Source organism: Helicoverpa armigera, chromosome 14, assembly GCF_030705265.1.
Source record: "Helicoverpa armigera isolate CAAS_96S chromosome 14, ASM3070526v1, whole genome shotgun sequence".
In the NCBI taxonomy this organism is placed as follows: domain Eukaryota; kingdom Metazoa; phylum Arthropoda; class Insecta; order Lepidoptera; family Noctuidae; genus Helicoverpa; species Helicoverpa armigera.
This window is the reverse complement of record NC_087133.1, coordinates 12,272,809-12,290,425: the sequence shown is the minus strand read 5'-3', so window position 1 is coordinate 12,290,425 and position 17,617 is coordinate 12,272,809. Positions and strand designations below refer to the sequence as shown.

Here is a 17,617-nt window from a genome sequence, read left to right as displayed (position 1 = left end):
AAAAAGATGTGAGGATGGGCCCCTGGTCAAGGACGGATTACCAATGAGCCCAGAAAACTCCACGCGGCTCCTGGCGGCGACCTTCTACCCTGCGGACTCTGAAGAGGGTGAAACTGAGGACCACCGCCGTACTCGTGAAGCTGTCGATCGTGCAAACGTGTGGTCGCATGATGAACACCATGACCCACCGTTCACGCTACAGGAACTTAAAAAGGCGGTGGATAGTTTCAACGCTGCGCTAGAGACGTGCCAATGCTGCCCTCGAGTATGTTCGGGAGTAGGGCATCAGAAATAAGCTGAAGTTTGCGCCATACAAGACATGCGCCATGGTCGTAGCCAGGAAGCTAAAGTACGATATCACCCTCCTGAGCATGGGCGGGGTCGCCATTGGCATGTCAGAGGAAATTAAGATACTGGGTGTCACTGTGGATCACAAGCTCACATTCAAGAACCATGTCGCAAACGTTTGTAAGAAGGCCATTAACATCTACAAACAACTGGCCAGAGCGGCAAAAGTGAGCTGGGGTCTACACCCCGAGGTGATCCGCAGCATTTACACGGCGGCGGTGGAACCTTGATTCAGTCCAGCGAGGGTTCGCTCAGAAGCTGTGTGGAGCCTACCGCACCGTCTCACTGCATTCGGCTCTTGTGTTGGCGGGGTTGCTCCCGCTCGACCTCAGAATACAGGAAGCAGCCGCGCTCTATGAAATGAAAAAGAGAGTGACCTCGCTGGCCGGTCGTGAGGTGGAACGGGTGGTAGCGTTCGCAGACACGTCACTCTCGGCGAAACATACGGCCATGGGGTTCGTGAGTTTGGTAGACCAGTCACATGTGGAAACCCACAACAGCCAGGACATACATTTCTTCACAGACGGCAGCAAGATCGAGGGCAAGGTCGGAGCAGACCTCGATACTCAGTCTGCCGTCTTGCTGTACTGACTACCAGGCAGAACTCCTGGCCATATGCTTAGCCACCAGGCAAATACTGCGACACCGGGAGGGCACTTTCAGCATTTACAGTGACTCGAAGGCAGCTCTGCAAACAGTCACTAACCAGAATGCCCTCCACGCCCTGGCCAGGGAAAGCAAGGGCGAACCTCAACGTGGCTTTATCCAAGTTGCGTCCTTGCTCTGGATAAAGGCACACGCTGGACTGGAAGGCAATCAGCGCGCCGATCACCTGGCCAAGGAAGCAGCCTTAAAGAGACCAAGCCGGACTATGACCTCTAGCCGGTTTCATTCGTCGAGCGGCAGATCCGATTGGAGTCGCTGGAATGGAAACGGAGATACGGAAACGGAGCGACAGCGGGGGTCACAAAGATCTTTTTGCCCGACGCTGCGGACGCGTACAGGATCGTCCAAAAAATTATACCACGGGGGGTAATTATGCAAGTACTGACAGGGCACGGGTTCTCCGAATACTTGCACCGCTTTAAGAGTAAGGAGAACCCATCGTCCATCTGCGACCAAAGCGCGATCGAGTCCGTGCCCCATATCATCCTGGAATGCCCTATCTTCGCGCGAGAAAGGTGGATACTGGAGCAGGAGCTACAGATAGAGCTGAGCCTGCAAGAAATCAGCCACATAATGCTCAAAAGAAAAGCACGAGAAAAATTACTGGAGTATGCCGAGGCAATAGCAAACAAAACCATACGTAGAAATAAGGAAGCCTGACCCATGCTTCCACCTTATTACAAGTAATATGGCCTGGCAAGCATGGGGAATACAAAACGATTGTCAATTTATTACATATACACGATATAACACAAAAAAAAAATGGGTATAATTTAGGCGGTCACCAAAAATATTTTAAGGACTTTAAGCTGAGGCACCAAATAAAATAAACAACTCCAAAAAAATTAAATTGACTTTATTAAAAGGGCACTTAAGTATATAATGTTATGGTCCAAAAAAAAAAAAAATAACATCAGAAAAATCGCAAATTTCGCACAAATATTATTTTTGGTTCCCAGAATGGATTAATGGTCACCAAATTCTATCCAACTAAAAGATTAATATTCTAGCGATCGTTAGCTTTTTTAGTCTAACAAAAATGACCAAATTAGGAGTCATGGTATTACATAATTGGTAACATCTAAGTAGTGACAATATATAATATTTGGTCTAATGTGTATTTTAAAGGCTTCCATATATTTTTTTAGTAGTCAATAATACGAAAAAATGGTTTTATCTAATAATATTTTTGGAAACGTTATTTGGTGACCATTTATCCAGTTTGGTAACCGTTTAGAATTTTTTTGGTAGTAAAATAGGTACTTTTTTGGGTGGCGTTTAAACACAAGCCAAAAAAAATGGGGATTTACAAATAAGCGTAAACACAGATAACTATAATAGTTACTACGTACTATGCCTGTTTTAACAAATAAAATTGATTTGATTTGACTCTAAGTGCCCTAATAAAACATTATCTTTCATTTTTGCAATTTGTCGGCGTGATTGGTATGTACCATAAAGTAAACCGTTAAAAAACGCAGCGGCACCTTTGCGCATTCGAAAAGTTTGTCGGACTCATCGTAAGGAAGGCACTCACAAAGTCTTATGTACCAAAAAAAATTTGTTCGCCGGCCTTTGGACTAGCAAGGGATGGCTCTCTTTCAATTAAAAAATATCGATAAAATGTATTTCATCGGAGTACCTAATAAATACTAAATAAAAATCGTATAAGAATATTTAATAAAATAAGTCTATTTCAAAAAAGAACTCCGTACAAGACAATTATTGATTCTTAATTCTTAATTTAGTATAAGTTTTTTGGAATTAATGTTTAAGGGGCCTGATTCGAAACAGTCGGGGGTGAAGTGCCTTGAGCAAACAACGCTGTATTTTGTTGGAAACCAATTTTCCCTATTGATAGTATCTATCCACTTCTCTTTTATTTCTGGAATCTTCGGAAATGTAAAATGATTTTTTTTTTTCGATTACATTAAAAGTAATTTGTGGAGGTACCGGGAACAGCCGTCTGTAACGTCGTTATGGACAGTTAATTAACTCATTGGCCAAAATAAAACATATTTTTTAATTAATGTAAATGTACTATTATTGATATCCACTTCATACTTAAAGGTCACAGCTCAAATTTCTTCGATAATAATACAAAGGGCAACAAAGAGATGGACGTATTAGAATTTCTTAATGAAAGAAAGGGACTTTCCCAAAAGACATCAACGAGCGTGAGCGCGGTTCGCCAACAACCAATTTAAATAGACCCCTGTTGTATTTCGTAATATAATTAAATCAAAGCCAAATTTTGTTACTGATACCTACCGATGAAAAGTAATGCCATCCTTTTTGTAACTAGATGTCCTAGATTGTTTCCCGCACCATTTCACCGCGCATATAGGCATCCTTAAACTTTTTTACAGAATAAAATCCACAACAATTTAGCCTGTACGCTTGGTCCCAACTAAAGCTTTTTACTAGGATGGCCTCATTGTAAGAGCAAAATCACGAACGTTTGGCGAGCGTCGGGGCACTGTATGCGCAGTCAAGTGGTTTTATAGTCTTTGGTATGTACATTACATATTGGTAGGTGGACGCCATTATTACATATTGGTAGGTACCCTCCCCGAAAAAAAGTGTTTTTGAAGGTTACGTCTTACTAACGTTTCTTTAAAGTTACCTGAGAAACTTAAAAATAAAAACAAAAATATATAAAAATATTTTTTTTATTAAATCTGTGTAAAATATTCATTAGACAGTCTATAATTTATGACACAACGCTATGTAGGATGGCGGGCGAGCGTGGCTGCCTCTACAGGGTTACACTCAACGCTCGTGTTCAGGCGGAAGTCATTCTTAAGCGATACACAACGGTTCACAACAATACAGCTAGTCTAGGTACTGCGTCTATACTACAGCTTAGCTAACACAGTAGTTTACAACTAGTTACATTCAATACTTTCAATCGTCAAATACGGTTACCTACATTTTGTGTGGAGTGGAGGACGATTTGTCCCACATATAGAAACAATGGAGTACGAGTCGACATACTGCACTACACAAACTGAGTTTGTTTTACACTGGATTCGCCAAGAATTAAAAGCGTGAGTCATCATGTAAGACAGAGATCTATTCACACGAGCCTACGACAATGATTAACATTAATATAAGCATAGAAGTTAGGCAATCTGCACACTTCATCATACCATGACTGTGGCGACAGGTCTAGCCATGCACTAGAGGCGCCCGAGCGACGCGGCGCGGCACGGCTTGCTCGGGCCACTTCATACATCACGTCATCTTCATACACATACGTGACTCACTCCTACATAACTATTTACGATAATACAACTTACATCCTTCCGTCCCTTACAACGTCACAATAAAAACAAAGTAAAAAAATAAGTTCAACATCAACATATTTTACAATTTATTTAGTATTATATTTATTAAATTCGCAATTTGTATTATTTATAAACTAGCACAAGTAACGACTAGCATACCTATTTGACACCAAGACAAATTTTACTAAGTACCTACCTATATCGTTAGTTTTGAATGATTATTGTCGTATTCGAAATGTTTGTAATGTACTGATGGCAGCTGTGACGTGACACGCAGGTGATCACACACTCGCCGACCCTTTCTTACACATTTTTTTTGTATACTATTACGTCAATGGAAAATAACTAGAACTGCGAATTTGAGAAACTTTCGTAAAATTCTAAACCGTCCCGTAGTCAATTGATGAGGCGTGTAAATTGCCTCATCGGAGAAAAATAATAAAAAATTTATGGATTTAATTGGGACAAATTTAAAAAGTGGAATGAAGAAAGAAAAGAGAAGTGCGGGATGCGGGAGCGGTGATTTCAAATCTTGAAAATCGAATGCGGAAAAACAGTATGGCGGTGAAACTCAAATCGTAATTCAATTAAATCCCTGCCGATGATATTCCGTTAGACACCAATACCCACTACAACTATTTGCAGCAATAAAGCCCACGTACCTTGTGAATCCAGGGACCTCACTTAGAACCAGCGAGATGTGAAGATGCCTCGTTCCAGGGCGCGTGGTCGCGGTAAGGGCTGCCGGCCGGCGAACTAAATCTAGGTTCATCCACCGGTGGACTGGTTAAAACTCGGGAAATCAGCACTGCACTATAAGTCCGCAATGTCTTCTAGTAGCAGGTTCAATTATTACACGAGAATCTTCAGGAAATCACATATAGGGAAATAATGACGCGGAGCGGTGTGTATTCGACACAATGCAAATGGCGGCGGGAGAAGTACTACGTCCGTCCTTGGCGGTGGCCAGACGCAACACTGCTAGCTTGTTGATAGTATATTCTAGAACACTCGATACGAACCAATGGGCGCTGCGGTAGCTAGTATTGTCGTTCGGATATCATCACCAGAGACTCAATTGGGTTATTATAAATATGAAAATGATCGAAATAAAGTTTTAAGTTGCGGGAAAAATAACTTATCTATTTAATTTATTATTGAATAAATATTTGCATTGAAAAAAAAAAGACATTGACGCTTCACCATCAATTTATAAACTAATGGATATGCACTTGTAAAACAGTTAGCTCAATCACCCAATCACCGAAATAATCTCTCGTTTGGAATCTAACGAATTCGCGGTTCTTGTTATTTTCCAGTGACGTATTATAAAATGTTATTTCATTCTTTTTTAAAAGATTAAATGTTTTGATGCAGATTTTTTTTTATTTATTACTTACTCGGACACTAAGCACTTGTGTCTTGATACAGTCGTAACAAATTATTCTACAAAGAATTAAACTTCATGTAAAACACAATATATTAACATTAACATAACATACAATGTCATAAATGCAATTCTTTAATTAAAGGCGTAAGTGTATATCAGATACATAGGTACTTAGAGGAATTAAAACAATTGCCTAGACAACGTGCATAATGCATTGTTTCTCAGACAATCAGTTATTAGTTTCCAATCGGATGAAAACGTATTCTAGGAGTGCGGAGACAATCAGAAGGTTTTCTTTAATTATACTCTACAGCTGAAGGGTTTTTTGACGCACTAATGTGGAGTCACAACTCCATTCCAGATGCGAATGTTCGCTACATTCCAACTGAGTGGTATATAATGTCTAACGCCTTGATTTTTCTAGGTATTTGAGATTCTGTATCTATAGAGAGAAATAATCCACAGTTTGATGTATTCATCGATCCACAAGCACTGCGTCACAATCAGCCGTAATGGCACACGCTACACTACACCGCCACCGCAGTGCACGGCGGCAGCACGGCCGCGGCCGGCGCCGCGCACGGCCCGCGCAGCAGCCGCGCCAGCTCCGGCCCGCCGGCGCCGCGCCGCCGGCCCCGGCCCGCTCGGCTCCTCCGCCGCCGGCGCCGACGAGCACGACGAGCTGGCGGTGCCGCCGGAGCCGTCCAGCGACGCCGCCGAGCCCGCCTCCCGCTCGGGCGCGGGCGGCGCGGGGCCGCGCGCGGGCGGCAGCGCGAGGCGCAGCTTGTGCCACAGCCAGGGGTCGCCCCACTGCAGGTAGGTGTTGGCGGCGAGGTAGCGGCGCAGCGTGGCGTCCAGCGGCAGCGCGGCGGGCTCGGCCAGCAGCAGCACCAGCAGCCGCGGCCGCGCGTCCCGCAGCGCCAGCGCGTACGCCTCGCGCAGCTCCGCGCGCGCCCAGCCCGAGCGCAGGAAGTGCTCCGACACCACCGCCAGCGTGCGGCGCGAGGCGCGGACACTCGCCGCGATCTGCGCGGGGATCCAGCCGCCGGGCGCCCAGTCGCGGTAGTGCACGCACACGCGGTAGGGCGCGGGCGGCGCCTCGAGCCGCGCGAGGAGCTGCGTGCGCACGAAGTGCTCGTCGGCGTGCGCGAACGACACGAACACGTCGAAGCGGCGGCCGTCGTCGTCGGGCTCGGCGGGCGCCAGCCAGCCGCGCTGGTGCAGCGCCGCCTTGATGCGCAGGCGCAGCGCCGGGCGCCACAGCGCCGCCGCCAGCGCCGCGGCCGCCAGCAGCGCCAGCAGCGCGGCGGCGGCGGCCACGGCGGGCACGGGCAGGCCGGCGCAGGGCCGCGGCCGGGCTCGCAGCAGGGCGGTGCCGCCGGCGCAGGTGGCGTGGGGCAGGTCGGCGAGCGCGGGCGGGCGCAGGGCGGCGAGCGCGGCGGCGTGGCTGCAGGAGCAGTCGAGCGGGTTGCGCGCGAGGAACAGTCGTCGCGGCGGCTGCACTAGCGCCTGCACCACCTCCTCCTTCAGCACCGATATCTTGTTATCGCTCAGATCCAAAACCTGCAGCATACCAATTTCTTAACATACTAAATAATATTTAATGTACATATATTACATTACGTCTTTATTTTAACCTAAGCATGAGCGCGTTATGAAAATCTTACAATACAAATATTGGGTCGGTTCTTTTAAGGCTTCCGTGCGCAAAGGGTAAAACGGAACCCGATTGTTTTCGCTTCTCTGTCCGTCCGTCTATCGCCAAGCTGTATCTCATGAACCGTGATAGAGAGTTGAAATTTTTACAGATGATGTATTTCTGTTGCCGTTATAACAACAAATACTGAAAACTATAATAAAATAAATGTTTTGAGGGGCTCCCATACAAGAAACGTTACGTAAATTTTAAATAACGGTACGTAACCCTTCGTACGCGAGTCCGATTCGCACTTGACCGGTTTTTTTTTGCTTTAAATAAATAATTTGCCACACTTAAGGAAACAATGTTCAATAAATCCACGGAGTAAGGAAAGATGCCATAATTGCAGGCAGGTCAGGTTTATTTAGATGAAATACTAAAACGAACGATTAAAAACTACTGACCGAGAGGTTCGCGGGCAGCTCGGCGATCTCCAGCTCCGAGATGTTATTGTGCGGCAGCAGCAGGCGCCACTCGAACTGCGCCGCCGCCGCCCCGCGCGCCGCCAGCGCCCGCGACACCGCCCGCACCGCGTCCCCCGCGCGCTGCAGCCCCGCGCCCGCGCACTGCACGCGCAGCACGCGCGGCGCCGCGCCCGCCGCGCCCGCGCCACCCGCAGCCCGCGCGCCGCGCACAGCAGCGCGTGCGCCGGCGTGGCGCCCAGCAACGCGCCGCCGGAGCAGCGCGGCGGCAGGCGCAGGTGCTGCGGCGAGCTGCGCAGCGCCTCGGCCGCCCAGTGCGCGCGGCAGTCGCACGGCAGCGGGTCCAGGCGCACGGCGGCTAGCGGCGGCGCGACGGCGGCGGCGCGCGAGACGTCGTCGCGCGAGTACTCGAGGCGGGCGACGGGGTTGCGGCGCAGGTCCACCTCGGCTTCGCTGGAGAACCGCAGGTCTGTGAACTGCAAGCGAGCGAGCGTGAGAACGGCCGCACTGCGACCTTGGGGCCGGAAGGAGCGCGGGCGATGCGTACCGTGACCACGGAGATGTTGTTGTACGAGAGGTCGAGCTCCTTCAGCCGAGACATGCTAGTGCGCCAGTCCTGACAGATGACACTCGTGTTAGTCTTGCGCAAATAAAATTTTTCCAACGATGTCAAATACTGCAAGGGTGATGACCCTGAAACAAACCAGTAAGTACCTATATTAAAATAATTCCTTCGATAACATTACCGCTTTTGATTATTTTTTTTCCTACTAAAATTAATATGTAGTTTTAAGAAAAAGTGGTTGAAATTAAATAAAAATAACAGTTAAAAAAACTAAAAAACACGCTAAGTATTAGCCCGTCCGCCATATTAGATTTGTAATGACGTTTCTTAGCTAGACATGTATTAACATCAGAACTTAGAGCGTACGTGCAAAATCCTAATCGAAGACCGGAAAGTGGATCAAATTAAGATTCCAAGATTTTCTTGAAGCTAATATAAGCATGTTAATTAAAAACTGTGGCCAACTAAGTTCATGGGGCTTGCCTGATTCTGCTATGTTAATAATGTCAAAATTGAATAGAATACCTACTCTTAAAAAAAATGTATTACACGCAAAGTTTAGCCATTTCACATTTTCGCGATTTTTTTTACTAAAACTAATTTCCTTTATTTTCTGTGTCCCATTTCCCACAGCCATATTATTTACACAGCCTCAATTACAAAGTGCATATAAATTACGATGTGCAAGAAGGCGGGAGCAGATTTGGACAGCGCCCTGACCGTCATTTTTGTGAAATGTCTTCTAAGAGGTTACCTCGCACGGTGTCCGCCGCGCCTCCGCACGAGTCTTTCAAATCATTGAAGCTGAGGTTCAACGTAGTGAGCGACGTGACCGCCGCCAGCGAGTCGAATACATTCGTCGTCAGCCGGTTCCTGGACAAGTTTAACATTCGCAGCTTTTTGGTGACGACGAACAGTCCGCTGGAAAGTTAAATCGGACATTAGCAACAGTCGCGTCGCAGCAGACGACAACGCGCAGCGCCGCATCGCTCACCCCGGCAGCGCCGTCAGCCGGTTGTCGGACAGGTCCAGCAGCAGCAGGTCGGGCGCGGCGTCCAGCAGGCCGGCCGGCAGCGCCGCCAGCGCGCACGACGTCACGCGCAGCTCGCGCAGCGCCGCGCCGTGCAGCGCCGTCGCGTGCAGCGCCGTCAGCCGCTCGCCGTCCTCCACGCGCACGGACGCCAGGTCGGCGCAGGCCGCCAGCCAGCCCGCCGGCAGGCTGGAGGCGTTGGGGAAGCGCACGTACAGCTCGCGCAGCCCGCACGGCGCCCAGGGCTCGGGCGCGGCCGCGTCCCAGCCGAACAGCGTGAGGCTCTCCAGGCCGGCCGGCAGCGCCGCCGCCACGTGCGGCGCCGGCATCTCCAGCGCCAGCGCGCGCAGGCCGGGCGGCGGCTCCACGGGCACGTCCTCGGAGTCGCGCACCGTGAGGTTGGCGAGGCGCGGCAGGGCGGCCAGGTCGGCGGCGCGCACGGGCTGGTGCTGGCGCGCCAGGTGCAGCGCTTGCAGGGCGGGCGGCAGGCGCGCGAGCTCGCCGGGCGGCAGGCGCACGCCGTCCAGCGCCAGGCGCTGCAGGCCGCGCAGGGGCTGCAGCGCGCCGGGCGCCAGGCTGGCCTGCACGAGCTCGAGCGCGGGCAGCTCGCCGAGCGGCGCCAGGTGCGCGGCCCGCAGCGCGCCGGGCCGCACGAGCTTGAGCTTGTCGAGCACGAGCACGTTGAGCCGCTCGAGTGCGTCGGCGTACGAGTCGCGCGGCGCCGGGCAGTCCTCCAGCTGAGCCTTGGACACGCGCAGCTTGCTCTTGAACCGCGGTAGCGCCGGATTGTCCAGCGTTATATTTTTGGGACATTTCAGTGCGAAGTAGCCACTGTCTGTGTATTGGATCATCACTTGCAAACCTATTAAAGATAAAAAGTTATTTATTCAAAGTAGGCTGATAATCAGCACTTTTTGAAGGTCAAGTTTACAAAAGACTACCCCTAAAAACATTCATCCTTCATAACTTCTTGTATTTTTGCTGGGAACAATAAATGGTGCCAAAAACTCCACAGCAGCACGAGCAGTTCTCTCGGACAAGTATCAAATATTATATGTAAATCATTAAACTTCGTATTAAAACAGCATAAGTAATACCTAGCATACTAATAGAAACGCCAGTACTGGGATTCTATAAAACTCGATCAACAACTCGCATTTCACTTCGATTCGTAATGTCATTTCATACTTTAGGGGAGGTAGGGGAGGGATGGGCACTTTTTCACAATTTATTGCATAAAAAATCAGATTTTACAGATCATTATCAACTTTTATTGCCATTTCTTATATTCAGCTAGATATAATGAAAGAGCTTTCCTAAAAATTACAATCAGTTTCAACATTACGAGATATTTAAACGGTTTTATTTAGCTCACCCCGTTTGTTTTATTATTTATTCTTGGATCAAATTTAGTAATTCAAATTTCACCCTCTTCCTGTCAACCGATTGGTCTGAAATTTTGTATACACCTTTAATTAAATCCAATATGGCCGCCGGCACAAAATGGCACAGCCCCCTCAATATGGGTATCAAATGAAAGGGCTACACAAGTAGAATACTGTCAGCAACCCCAGCGGGGCGCAACAGGGCCAAGGCCTGCCTGCACGTCGATTCTATAAAATTCGAACAACAAGTCGCATTTCACTTCGCTATTCACTCTCACTTCGCATTCGATTCAGAACGACCTTGATTTTGCATTCTGTAAACATCACCTAATCACTTGCGAAGTGAAGTGAGCTCGACATCGACCAATGCTGTGCTAGTGACTTCCCCACTCGACAAAATGTCAACCGAGATTAATCAGTTTTTAATTTTATCAGTTTTGACACAGAATTTTAGCTAAATATGATGTTTTAGTTATAATTTGTTATTGTAAGGAATTTGAGGCAGCTTTTAAGTATAAAATAAACAGAAATCTCTAAATTCGTGCTGTGAATATAATCTATGCTTACCCTACGAAAAAAAATACTGACAGCGCCAATTTGCCTTTCTTGCTGATTTTGAGGAAACCTTATATATTTTTTTACTACGGCCGGATTGTTCAGAGCTTCCACTACTTCATTTATGCAACGAGATGCAGACGGTTGCGATAAATAAGTTCTGATGCCCTCCTTAATAACCTTCTGGTAACCGCCACTAGCCAAGAATGATAAAGTAACATAGTATCTATGAAACAATAAATCAATAAAAAATGTAATACCTACTTTATCTGGATTTAGTGAAAACAAAATTGAGACCAATTTGGTTATTTTCATGCTTAAGAGAATACCAATATTATAACTGAAGTACAGAGTCTTTTGAAAACATATCAGCTGGCGGGGAAACCACATAAAGGGAATACTCCTTATTAAGAACTAAGTGTTTTTCTTATTATTGTGTGCTTGATTACAATTTTTCAACTATAAACTGTGTCAATACTTACTTTTACACGAGTTGTAAGTCCTTTGCCTCGACGTTTTGTGGGCTTTATCAGGGGCAGTAAATCAGACTCCAGTTGGTCAATTAGCTCCTTTGACAATCTATATATGCTCACATAGTCATCATCGCGAGTTAATAAAGATAAACTACGAATTCTAGCAGATTGTTGACGCTTTTCTAAATTATCTAAAGCATGAGCTTCTTCTAATAAAGATTTAAGCAAAAACATTCTAGCCATCGTTAAAGGTAGGCACTTAATCACTTTAAAACACTTAGAACTTTATTTAAACACTATTTTAAATATAATAGTCTCTAGATCAAGTTGGCAACGGTACCTGAAACAAGATTCTATAAAGGATTTTCGCGCAGATTTATAACCTCACAAATGTTCACTGACGAAGAAGAGCAAAATTTACAAATTATACATTACATGGTATGTCCAAGCCTCCCTACCATAGGGCGCATTGGACACTTTGACTTAGTTTATGAAAAAAAAATCGGTAAAAAAACTTTTAAGTTAAACGGTTTTATCTTATGTGCACTGAAAACTAGAAAATAAAAAATAGTTACTTACCTGTCAACCTACGTAGGTGGTCCCGGTCATATTAGACTAAAATAAAAACGTGGGGCCCATTAACTATTGCTGTAGTACTCTCTTCTAAAGGTATAATAGGTGTGGATTGCATCGACTTACTATAATTGTAACTGGAGATTTTGACAATCAATAATTAATAATAAAAATACACATACCTTTCATTAGTTTTCTCTTTATAACGATCCGAAACCGCAACAAAATATTTAAGTACTTTTACGAGTGTTTGTTCTTGACAACTCACAGAAATGACAGATAGTCTATGGATGAACACCGTTACCAGTCGGTAACGTAAACTACCCAATAAAAAAAAAAAACTATGATCAGAAATCAGAATAAAAGGACCCCTTTATTCTGATTTGATCATCTCTCCCATCTCTCCCTACCTCCCTATAGATAGACAGATTTTGACAGATCTGTCAAAATCTCGACTTTGATTTAGTTCAACTTGTCAACACGCTCGATAGTGTAGCGCTAGTGTAGTTTGACAATGTCAATCACGAAACTTTAAGGTAGAATTCCGTGGGTCGCGATTGTCGCAGCCGCGCGCGACAAAAGTCAACCTATGAAAATGTATGGCACCGCTGCCGAGGGCTGCGACAGTCGCGCGCGGACGACGAATTTCGTGAGCCGCTCGCGGCCGTACGCTTCTCAACATGGTCTAGCGCTTAATAACATCTATAGAATTTTAGTAAAACCAGAATTAAATTTTTGACAATGCCGCGAGCAGCTTACGAAATTCGTCGGCCGCGCGCGACTGTCACGGGCCTCGACAACGGTGCCATACATTTTCATAGGTTGACTATTGTCGCGTCCACGGAATTCTACCTTTAGATCGAAGTCGAAGTGAGAGTGATGTCGAAGTGAGTTGTGATATTTTATAGAATCGACATGCAGATCCCATAAGCACAATAAAGTTCATCGTTAATATTTCGGTCATGTGCCTCGCGCCATTAAGGTCTCCCTTCATTTGGCAAACGTTGCGATTCGACTCTTGTTTGATGTTTATGGATTACCTATTCTTAGCAAGTGCCAGGCGTTTCCTGCGGTATCACTAGTTTGCTAACAGAACTACGCATAGACTTGACTGGAATGTGTGAGTGAGTAGTGCTTCGGTGCTATTCATACAATGACAGTCCTGCTTACATGCCAATGTTTAATTTCCTCGCGGTTTCACCGCCGTCCTGGGCAATTTCATCCCCCGCCTGTATAGCCAGCCCATGTTGCCAGCGGATAGAATTTTTTTTTTTTTCAAATCCTCAAATGACCCCTTCCGCTGTGGATGCAGCTTAAGGTAGTGTTAGACTTGAAGACCCTGGTGGACCCCACTGGGGTTTCTGGCGGCCTAGCCATTTCCCAATTATGTTGGGGACAGCTTCCAGTCTAACCAGGTGCAGCTGAGTATTATTTATTTATTAAAAGAGGGCTCACAGACAAGCCCCAACACTACTAGTGTTTTACACGGAGCGACTGCCTATCTCACCTCCTTACCTGGGCAACTCTGTGCCCCTTGGTAAGACTTTCTAGCTTCTAACTACCCATGATGACTTCCAAAGATGTTCAAATTACAGCCGGGACACAGCAATTTATTGTGCCTTTCGAAGCAAGGAAGGACTGGTCTCGTCTGATCACCCATCCATGAACCGACCGCGCAAAGTGTTGCTTGCCTTATGATCAATCCATCACGCAGCTGTCCATAGCCTCTTCTTCTGAAGGAGAGTGTTTGTGTCCCTCACTAATATTCTTAACATTAAAATGTTCACTGGATTACATTTGAATTGAAATATCTTTCAGAGTTAAATAAAGTCATCGAAATTACCTACTGAGGGATAAACAAGGCACACATCATATATCTGCTGTTAGTTTGGGTGAAACATCAAAAAACCATTTCATACTTGAATTTCCCACTACCAGTCTCTGGCATTTATTTATTTAAAATTTTGTTGACACAGTTTATGAGTAACAAATAATTAACAAAGGCAACAACTAAAAGGGCTTTTTACACAAATACATAGTAAACAAATGAGTTATGCTTAAAAGTAATACATAATTGAATTATTATTATTGTATACTTTTATTTTAAACAGCAATTTATTTTTAAAATGAGTTTATATTTTTATGATTGTGATTGTGTAGTAGTTAAATATGCACTCACATGGAGTACTCATAGATTTTCTTAGTTTATTTAAAACTATAATTATTAAAAGAAAGCTGTACTTCTGCTAGACGAGACATGCATCATCAGGTGTCTCTCTATGAAGTTCTGTCAGCCGGTAGGCTGGACCGATGGATGGACAGTTGGACACAATTTTTATATTTGTGTTTTTTAATGTGATTATTGCATTAATGTGAAAATATATTGAATTTATTTCTCATTATTGCTCTCCTGTAAACCTTCCTTTTGTTCCCTATGTCAATACCCAGTATTGTTTGTACTTAGTTTAATTGTTATTTATCCTGTAAAGTTCAGCTATTTAACCATACAAGCATAACAATGACATGAAATATCAAACAGAAACAATAGTTGTCTCTTGTGTTCGGGTTTTGACCGCTGGAACTCACTCTCTATAAGACTTTCAAACGTGATGGTGACCTAAGGAAAATTTTACTTCAGAGTTATTACAAATATACAAGCAGGGTTTCTGGCCAAACTTTATTAGATAAGCATTGTGTCTTATTTGTTTCTCTTCTTAGTATCTTCAACTTCCTCGAGCAGCTTATGTCTGCGGGGCATATTTTTTGTTCCAAATGGAAATAAATATTAAAATAATTGATGAAGTATTAAGTTTTTATAAAAAATATTTAATTTAAATTTAGGAAGCCATGTTCATTATCATCTGCCTAGCCTTTCTCCTTTTTAGCCTTTTTGTTGTGTAACCAAATGCTTCTTCCGACTGCTATCCGACCTTCTTCACCCAGTTACCCGAGCAATCCCACCCCGGAGACAGCCCACTGAACAAAACGGTAGCTCGGATAACATTGTTTTTAGGAACGAGTGTCATATAAAAAAAAAACTAGCAATATTGAGAAAAAAAAAACATCAAAGTTTGCTCCTAGGAATAGGTAATTACCTGCTAGGTAACTGCTCCAAGTGAAACGACAACTGACACTTAGAATTTTTTTTATGGGTGAACATTTTGTCAAGTTTTAGATTTTCTAACATAATTTGGTACATTATGAGTAATTGTGATGTTAATATTTGTAATTTGAGTAATAGGTCTGTTAGGTAGGTAGCAAGGTAGGTGTGGCTCACCATCGACGGTGTAGGGGTACTCGTTCTGGCCGTAGCCGCCGAGCTTGCAGCGGGCCGGCAGCGGGCACTCGGGCGGGTCGGCGGCGGAGGCGCCCGGCGCCCGCGCCAGCGCCAGCAGCCCCGCCAGCGTCAGCCAGCAGCGCGCCATCTCTGTCACTTATACGCTGCACGCGAGACAATCATTCATTTCACTACACGTTAATCATAAGCACCAGTCTTTTCTCTTTAACTGCTTCTAGTCTGTTACATTACACTAAATTCGGTCGCACTTTGCCTCACTTCCACTCAGTACAATCTGCGTAATATTAATTTTATCAAACAGAATGGCTTCCAGGAAAAAAATGAGGAAAACCCATACGAAACTCTGCCGTCAATATACCTACCTACATAATGTTCCACCTCTAGACATACACATACAAACAAACAAATACCTAAGATTATTAAACGTCAGTCGTTCAGCGCACACGGGTGACCATGCGCAAGCGCGTGTGTTACCAGACTTATAAATAAAATAAAAGTAATGTTTTGAAGTCGTAAAGGATGCCAGCAGTAGAAAGATGCCAATGTTAAAAAACATTGTGCCGCACCGAGCCTTTTATGTGGCTTGGTTCGAGAAAGTCACATTTCTGGACAAATTTTTAGTGCCTAGGTAGGAACGTAGGTAGGTAGATGCCTGTTCCATAGAAATCTTAGTTTACGCGCTCTCATGTAAGTCCGTAAAAAAAATCACGAAAACTGGTACTAAGCACTCAGGGCTTATAACGAAACTTTTTCAGGTCAGGATTATAAAATATATAAACTAAGCTTAAAAAAAGCCTTGCAAACACGTAGATAAGATAGAAGGTACACCTACAACCCCATCTAACGAGTTCTCGGAAACTATATATTTTTTTGTTTCTCGAAAGGAAAACCCCCTATTACTGTACGTTATGCATCTATTGTAAATCTTGGTAGAGTAACTGCAGTGTATATTTTTTTTAATTATACTGACCTGAATAATTGACCTTAAGATCCCCTTGCGAAGATAAACACAGAGTCGAGCACCGAAGTCAGAGGCGCGGGCGCGAGCGGCGCGCAACTCCGCTAATGAATTACAACTGACACATTTTCTGTATTATCCGTCGAGTAGGCTAAGAACTAAGAAATATCGTAGCAAGTGGAGATTTTGTTGCCAATAATTTAGGTACCTACCACACTGGCTAAGTTTGTTTTGGTCAGTTTGAACCGGGGTCGAGGACGTTACTGTTTTAGCCCTCGTACCTAAGTACGTCTTCTTCGAAACCAACCACTTTTTGTAATACCAAGATTCGTTGACAGATGTCTCAAAGAATTACTAACTGATTGTTTTGGTCATATCCACCCTACGAATTTAGACTTAGGAGAAGGCCCCGACCTAAGTACATTATGGAATATCTACAAACCTTTAATGATCCTCCGCGGGCTTCCCAGATCAAAACTTACCATTTGGCGGGCAGTATGATATGCATAGAAATATACCTTTAAGAAAATAAGTAGGAAAGGTAAAATAATATTGCATGAATGTAACTAAGCCTCCCATCCCCACGACGCTTTTGCTCATAGCTTGTAGCTGGTCTTAGGTATATTATCCCGTTCCATGCAAAAATAGAATTTGGATTTCTCGATTAATGGGCTATCTAAAACTGAAAGATGTTTTTGAAATCGGTATAGTAGTTTCTGAGGCTAGTTTAAGCAACCTAACCAACAATTTTTCAGCTTTCCACATAGATTCGAATCCCAAAGCCATCATGTTATAATTCCGTCATTAGGTAAAGCTGGAAGAAGCTTGTTAGCGCTGGTAATCCGCGCAGGAAAATGTATGAACGCGCGCCGATAATGCGCGCTGGTCAGCGCTGGGCGCTGCCATTCAAAGTTAATAAATAATCATTCATGTTTTTATAAATACCTAATATATATTATCTTTAT

The 17,617-nt window shown here is 44.8% G+C and overlaps 1 protein-coding gene across 1 annotated transcript; it reads right to left on the bottom strand.

The window, feature by feature from the left end:
- Positions 1–3,670: 3,670 nt before the first annotated feature.
- LOC110378401 (protein toll) lies at positions 3,671–16,050 on the bottom strand. The gene is given in 7 exon segments (XM_049836936.2): positions 3,671–7,257; positions 7,798–8,013; positions 8,016–8,291; positions 8,363–8,508; positions 9,135–9,301; positions 9,375–10,272; positions 15,674–16,050. Coding segments are annotated over 7 exon segments (2,892 nt in total). The 5' UTR covers positions 15,822–16,050; the 3' UTR covers positions 3,671–6,216.
- Between the last annotated feature and the right edge of the window lie 1,567 nt (positions 16,051–17,617).